Raw genomic sequence first — 8,209 nt, 5'->3', positions numbered from 1 at the left:
TTTACCACACATACAGAGTGCCAGTCCAATACACTTATTTATTTACTTTTGAACATTTGTCTGTAAGGGTGATACAGTTTACCTGGCCTAGAGCACCTGGTCCTTATCTGCATAAGAGTGAGCTATTCCTTTAAATATTTTTTTTCCAAATAAATAAACAACTTACCTCTCCTGCTCCTGGACGCCGCCACTCCTCACCACCAGCACTCTCTCTCTTCTTCCTGGTCCTCAGCTGTCGGCTGTGAAGGATGTGCACAGCGTGAAGTCACTCTGTGTGCAGTCACTGCACAGCCGAGGACCAGGAAGCGGTGAGAACAGATCTTTCACCGCTTCCCCGTCCTCAGGTACTAATCAGCGCTTCCATAATGGTAGTGCTGATTAGTATTCACCCCATAAGACACAGGGGCATTTCCCCCTCTTTTGGGGGAAAAAATGCGTCTTATAGGATGAAAAATAATTTGTGGGCAGTGGCCAGCGGGGCTCAAGAGGCAGCTGCCTTGGGCCCCCCAGGAGCAACTGGGCCCGGGGCAGCTGCCCCTTTTGCCCCATGTTAAAGACGGCCCTGGCGATTGAGCACTATGTAGCATGGAAAAGTAAAGACAATTGATTTTAAACTGCTTCTATATTCTCCCAATCTACTCCTGCTAGATTACACCTGCACTGCCTGAAATTAAAAGACCGAGGGTGGTCGCTGAGGTGTGACTACAGCAGGCTCGAGCGTGACTGAAGGTATAATCTGCTTTGACAGGCCTATCTGGTTGTAAGTTTACTCCCAGCTCTGGTTGTAAGACAGTTTACTCCCTGCTTATTATTCCCCTTTTAATGAATTGCCTTATTTAAAGTCCTTTTATATATAGCGACACTGTGCACACCACTCTTCTTACTGATGCAAAGAGTCAGATAAAATGTTGATTTCCAGTAGATACATACAGTACAGACCAAAAGTTTGGACACACCTTCTCATTCAAAGAGTTTTCTTTATTTTCATGACTATGAAGGCATCAAAACTATGAATTAACACATGTGGAATTATTTACATAACAAACAAGTGTGAAACAACTGAAAATATGTCATATTCTAGGTTCTTCAAAGTAGCCACCTTATGCTTTGATTACTGCTTTGCACACTCTTGGCATTCTCTTGATGAGCTTCAAGAGGTAGTCCTCTGAAATGGTCTTCCAACAGTCTTGAAGGAGTTCTCAGAGATGCTTAGCACTTGTTGGCCCTTTTGCCTTCACTCTGCGGTCCAGCTCACCCCAAACCATCTCGATTGGGTTCAGGTCCGGTGACTGTGGAGGCCAGGTCATCTGGCGCAGCACCCCATCACTCTATTTCATGGTCAAATGGCCCTTACTTTCAAAGTTTTCCCAATTTTTCGGCTGACTGACTGACCTTCATTTATTAAAGTAATGATGGCCACTCGTTTTTCTTTACTTAGCTGCTTTTTTCTTGCCATAATACAAATTCTAACAGTCTATTCAGTAGGACTATCAGCTGTGTATCCACCTGACTTCTCCTCAACACCACTGATGGTCCCAACCCTATTTATAAGGCAAGAAATCTCACTTATTAAACCTGACAGGGCACACCTGTGAAGTGAAAACCATTTCAGGGGACTACCTTTTGAAGCTCATCAAGAGAATGCCAAGAGTGTGCAAAGCAGTAATCAAAGCAAAAGGTGGCTACTTTGAAGAACCTAGAATATGACATATTTTCAGTTGTTTCACACTTTTTTGTTATGTATATAATTCCACATGTGTTAATTCATAGTTTTGATGTCTTCAGTGTGAATCTACAATTTTCATAGTCATGAAAATAAAGAAAACTCTTTGAATGAGAAGGTGTGTCCAAACTTTTGGTCTGTACTGCATATTGCAGCCAAGTAGTCGGTCACTTTCTACGATCTAAAACTTTATTTTACTAGTTATGTTATCACAGAACGTTACTTGGGGGTCTTATATCTTTACATATTATGCAAATGACACGGTGTCAATTTTTTTGAATAATTTATTGTATTTACTGACATCAGGAGCCTTGTTTTAGTAATAAACAAAATTATCATAATCCATGTTTAGTCATTTTATTGCGATATAAAATTAGTCTAAAACAAATCACTTACCGTAATTTACTGACATCTCAGTCCTACACAAGACATTTTTCCAAGTCTCTATCTTAAAGGGGTTCTCCAGGAATTAAGAAAATGAAAATACTTAAATATTACTTTGTTCTAAATATATTTCTAAATATCTTTCATTAGTTAGAATGGCTCGTTTTGTCTAGGAAGCAATCAGGGTGAACAAAATGGCCACTGTCCTATTAGTACACACAAAACCTGTCCTAATCACACAGGAGGACAAGTTACTTCACAACACTGAGGTAGAGAGCTGCCTCATCCTCCTCTGTGCTCTGCTTGTCACAGATAATGATCCTGAATACAGATCATAAGATCTTCAGCTGAATCTCTGTAGGAACGGAGTTCATGAGGAGACATGAAGTACATTGAGGATGGGCAGGGCAGACTGCATACAAGTGCTGATGCTTATTACCCTATCCTCTTCTCTGTACCTCATGTCTCCTCATGAACTCTATTCCTACAGAGATTAATTTCAGCTGTATTCAGGATCATAATCTCTGACAAGCAGAGCAGAGAGGAGGCTGAGGCATCTCTTTAGCTCAGTATTCTGAAGTAACTTGTCCTGCTGTGTAATTAGGACAGGTTTTGTGTGTACTAATAGGACAGCGGCCATTTTATTCCCCCTGATGATTGTTCACCAGAAAAAACGAGCCATTATAACTAATTAAAGGTATTTGGGAATATATTTATAATAAAGTAATATTTAAGTATTTTAATTTTCTTAATTCCAGGAGAACCTCTTTGATGAACTAATAAAGGCACCCAGTATGATAAATAAGAACTTGGTATGTGACAACAAAAAGATGACTACTAAGGTATGCCAAGTCACATATGGTATCTATACAATGGTTTCTTTTTATCAATTGCTGCTCTGTTTTAAGTAGTTCCATGTTAGCACCGAAGTTCTGGTATCTCTGGCAAGCAAGGATTACCCCAAATATTAAACCCAATGCCATTAAAGGAATACAGGTATATAAAGCACATCTTGGGGTATGTAGCAATAGAAGAGGTACACACAGTTGGTGCTTTTCATGTCTTTATATATATAGATCCCATACAAAGTTCACAGCAGTAGCTGGATATAGATGCTGCCGTGAGCCCTCCCTGCCTTGCCAGTCCGACACAATATTTAGTATCAGAAGTTGTGAGCACTTTAGGTACTTTACATTACATCAGAAGAACCTCATTAATAATCATCTATTGCCTTGCATGGTTGTGACAGAATAGAGCGGTCCTCAAGGCTCCCGGTAAGGGGCAGGTGTATTTTTTATAATGCCACTTGTATGTCCAAGGTCCATGATGTGAAATAATGACAGTAAATACTTTTGTGAAGAACACTCAAGGCACAAACTTTATGCACGTTGAAGGAAGATTAAACAGATGAAGATACCATGCAGTGACTTGAGGCTTTGCTTTCGGAATTCATGATTTACATGTTATTGATATGGGAACATCAAGCGTGGTTAGGCTGGAAATAATTATGGCATATATAAATGTCCTTCAACAGATGTACTATGGATTGGTTGGTTTTTGCTGCATTGAGAGAAAGTAACTGATGTATGATGTCAGAAGGTCATCCATCTTATAGCCCTGTAGAATAATAATAGTAGAATATTAGCATAGAATGCAACACTTAACCTTAATATATTACTTATGTATCCAATTGAATAAAGAACTAGGGCCTTGTTCACGTCTGTGTTTGGGGCCTCCGTAGCAGATTCTGTTTGGCTCCATTTGGGTCAGTTATGTGCCGAATTGAGCATTTCCACTATTCTGCTCCTCTAACAGAGCAGAACAACGGAAATCAATAAAAGTAGTGTAAACTGACCGTATCTTTGTTAAATATTAGAAGATTCAAAATTTGCTGATTACCACATCTGCCACGTAACAAAGCACACAGCACCATTTCAGATTTTAAATCTTTTTTTTGCAATCTGTAACATCCTGTGTTGGAATCTGACAGAAAAAAACAATCAAAAGAATTCAGAGACATATATAAGTACAATAGAGGCCCCATAGAAGTCTATGGGTACTCTGCTAAGGCTCCCTAAAACTTGGAGGCTGGGTATCAGGATAGGGGATAACTATTAAATTGGTGGGGGTCCTACCACTTATCACAAAAACAGGGACCCTGTAACCTGCAGGGCCCCACCAAAAGAACAGAGATGAAGATCAAGCATGCGCACCGGTGCTCCATTCATCTCTATGGAACCTGACGGAAATAAGTGAGTGCTGTCTAATAGAAATGAATGGAGCGGCTGTGTGCACGCTCAACTTGCTGCTTTGTTCATTTCAGAAAGCCCTGCGGGCTCTGGGCCCACGGTGGCGGTACCAGTGGTTAGATGATCGATCCCACACAGGAGATAACTTCAAATTACAGGAATACCTTTTTAACTGTAAGGGCACTTCAACACATGACTGAAATGATGCAGATTTGCTGTAGCGGATTTTTGTGCGGCAAATCTGTAGCATTGTACAGTACTAGCAAAGTGGGTAAGAAATCTCATCCACACACTGTAAAAATTCAGCGGCATAAAGTGACCTGCGGTGCGGATTTGAAATATGCAGCATGTCAAATTACACTGCGAATTTCCACTGTGGGTTTTGTCCTTTGCAATAGTGAGGGTAAAATGCATGAGATACATTTGTGCATGTGTAATACATCAGTGACAAAATCCACAGGGGAAAATTTATTTTCTGTTACATGTGGATGCAACCTAAAGATGAACATGCTCCTTATAATAACCTCACTATAATCCTATATTTTATTATTCATCCTCTTCATAGTTTGTCATGAAACCGTTAGTGTCAAATGTAGAACCACAACCCAGCAGCATTTCAAGTAACTATGAGAAGAGGCATGTGAACAACGCAGCACGAGTATCTAAACATTTAATCAGACTATAGTGTAAAATGTCATTGTAAATAAAGTAAAACATTTTGAACTCATATAGTGAATACAACAGATTTCAAGAAATATCTCTTACCAATGAAGTCTCACACAGGATCTTGTTATCTCGTACTAGGTTCCCAGTTGTCATCTGAAAATAAGTATTTCCACTGTTCCAGCGAGATATTTTATTTAATGGGTGGTTAATAAGCAACTCCTATATGAACAGAAAAATACAAAAACCCCTATAGCTTTATTGTTAAATAGAATTTCCTGAAAAGTGTAACAATGTGAATAGATTAAGCATAATAATATGTATAATATGACATCTGCTGCTACAAAAGTCTCTATGTATAGCAAAAGAAAGACTTTAAATGAATTTAATAGGCATAGATTATTATTAGAGTATTTCTTTCTCTCTCCTTGTTCTAGCGATTGGTTGACGATCAAAAAGTTTTTACAAAGCTCAGTGACCCTTTAAATTATGTGCTTCAGCATTTTATCATCTACAGAGCTAACTGATATGGCACCACACATACATCTTCCCTTTCTATTGCAACAAATGCCCCTGGTTGTACAGTATTATGAAGAACAGCATCAAAGACCTAGTGCGAGATCTCTCCACAGGAGTTAAGGAAGTGCTTCCCACTTCCATATGTTCCTTAGTGCTTTCTTTAAGGTGCTTTCAAAAATCGGTTCCATTAAACTAAATGGGTTTGTTTTAGTGGCAAGCCCATGGATTTCTGCAAGCCTCATTCAGGTGAATGGAGCTGATTTTCAGTTGCAGAAAATTTCTGCAAAAACAAATCTGCAGCATGTGAAGGAAATAAACATTCCCAGTACTTCTGGGATCTTGCCTTGAAACGCAAATCCACTCTGGAATCTAAGGAGAAAAGTTTATAAACAAAAATTTGCATGAAAGTAAAGTGCATTTTCACAATGGGTAAGGCTACTTTCACACCTGCGTTAGGTGCGGATCCGTCTGGTATCTGCACAGACGGATCCGCACCTATAAATGCAAACTATGGTATCCATTCAGTACGGATCCGTCTGCATACACTTAGTCAAAAAAAGTCTAAGTCTAAGTGTAAGTCAAACGGATCCGTCCTGACTTTACATTGAAAGTCAATGGGGGACGGATCCGTTTACAATAGCACCAATATTGTGTCAATGTAGACGGATCCGTCCCCATTGACTTACATTGTAAGTCAGGACGGATCCGTATGTCCCCGCACCGCCAGGCGGATCTCACAGGCGGTCCCTGAAACGGCAGTGTGAAAGTAGCCTTAGATATCTCCTTTCAAAAAGTAAATGGGTATGGGGGTATAATATGATTTTTTTTTATTTTATAATTTAGGTTTTATTTGCGTTGGTAAAAGTGGTCATGGCAGCAAAAGAGAAATCAAGTAAAATGAGAAAATGTGATTGCCCTGTTGTTGCTCTTTATTTTCAACTTTTTAAGTACTAAAAACATGATTCTGCTTGATTGCTACACAACACATAAGATAATATACAGTATATAGTAGTAAGGGTGTTAAAAAGTATAGGAGCAGTCTTTTGCATTTGGGGCATAGTACGGGGTTGGGATGCAGGGGCAGACTGGGAACTTAAAGCAGCCCTGGAAAAAACCCTAATAGAGGCCTTATGCCCAGGACCAAATGGACAGAACGCGGGGCAACATAAGTAGGCGAGAAGTAGATGGGACCAGCAATACCGTAGTGCAGCACAAAAGAGATCTGAATTCATGAGGATATAAGTACCTGATGCTCCTAACATTGACCCCTTAGTGATCACCCATATGCCTTTTTACAGCAGTTACTAAGGGGACTTAGGCTGGCCTTTTCACCGCGGCCTGGTCTAAGCGCTGCAAGGGTCCCCCTCTAACAGCCCAGACCGGCAGGAGTGACGATCCAGGCTGTGTAACAGCTTATATGCCTCTGGCATGGCGCCGCCGGATGTAAGTGGTGACAGAGGGAGCAGACTCTCTCTGTTTCCTATCGGCACCCCGCAAATGTGATCGCAGGGTGCTGATGTGTGTATAGGCTGTCTGGGACATAGTCTGCTGGTCAATATCAGTATAGCACTGATATTAAAATGCAATGCACTGTAGGGATAGTGCATTGTATTTTAAAAGCAATCCAAAGATTGCCTGTTATATTTCCCCTGCAGGACTAGTAAGTGGTTAAAAAAAAGTTTAAAAAAATGTTTAACAGTTTTAAAAATTGCAATAAAAAATACACTTTTTTCCATGGGATTTGGGGCAAGCAACCATACATGATAAGAAAGGTCGATAACTTTGAGTGTCCATTGTTTGACTGGACAGACTACAGCATTTTCCCAGATAAGGCAATGCTTCTTTCCTGATTACTTGCAAGTCAGATGCCATTAGTCATGGATAGGTAGTATATGCTCAAAATCTCAATGTACACTACTGTCAGGTGGTGATGGTATTATTTCCAGGTCCTCTACAGGTTAAGTATAAGGATGACTGACATATTAGTCTGTAGGATAGGTGCAGGGTAGATGTGAACAGGCATAGGAGGATTCACACATTATATTTTGTTGTTTGAGTAACCCTCCACTTCAAACTTATCATCTAGATAAAGGTATGATAGGAGCTTGAATAGTTTCCTGATGTCTTACCTTAGTTTTGGGATGAAATAAGGATACTCCATGCTTGTTTATTGCAATAAGTACAATATCGGGCAATGATGGATCAGACGATTGCTGAAAGGTAAAGTTTTCATTATCAATATTACATACAAGGGTATGAAATGCATTCCTAATAGAAATGAGCAAATTTCTTAAAATTTGGTTAGGGTCTTATTCACACAAGTCGGTCATCAGATTCAATTCAGGTCCGTATAAATTTGATCCTAATCGAAAGTAACGAGTAAATAACAAAGTTGCCGGTACTTTGTCTAGAATCGATTCCCTCATCTCTAATTTCTAATGCTTTTACTGGCAATTATTATTTTGCTTGTAAAAGACCAATTTCTTGCACACACATGTATACACTATACTGACCTTGACCTCGAAGAACGCAGAACCAAATGTCGGCCACCTGCTAATATACTTTAGAAATGCTGTCTTGGCTTCTTCCACTGTTTTCTTCTCATGCTTACTATAAGCAGCTATTATGTTCTAGGAACAAAGGAACACATTTATTAATCAAGTCCCTGACG

General features: G+C 39.7%; 1 protein-coding gene across 1 annotated transcript in view; it reads right to left on the bottom strand.

Annotated features, from left to right (window-relative positions):
• Window positions 1-2,420: 2,420 nt before the first annotated feature.
• MYO7B (myosin VIIB) overlaps window positions 2,421-8,209 on the bottom strand; it is a 215,965-nt gene continuing 210,176 nt past the window's right edge. Inside the window, 4 exon segments of the mRNA XM_040427964.1 lie at window positions 2,421-3,724; window positions 5,122-5,241; window positions 7,668-7,751; window positions 8,052-8,168. Coding sequence (XP_040283898.1) covers window positions 3,647-3,724; window positions 5,122-5,241; window positions 7,668-7,751; window positions 8,052-8,168 — 399 coding nt within the window. The 3' untranslated portion in view covers window positions 2,421-3,646.

The sequence above is a fragment of the Bufo bufo genome, chromosome 4 (assembly GCF_905171765.1).
Source record: "Bufo bufo chromosome 4, aBufBuf1.1, whole genome shotgun sequence".
In the NCBI taxonomy this organism is placed as follows: Eukaryota; Metazoa; Chordata; class Amphibia; order Anura; family Bufonidae; genus Bufo; species Bufo bufo.
This window is presented reverse-complemented; position numbering and strand designations above follow the sequence as displayed.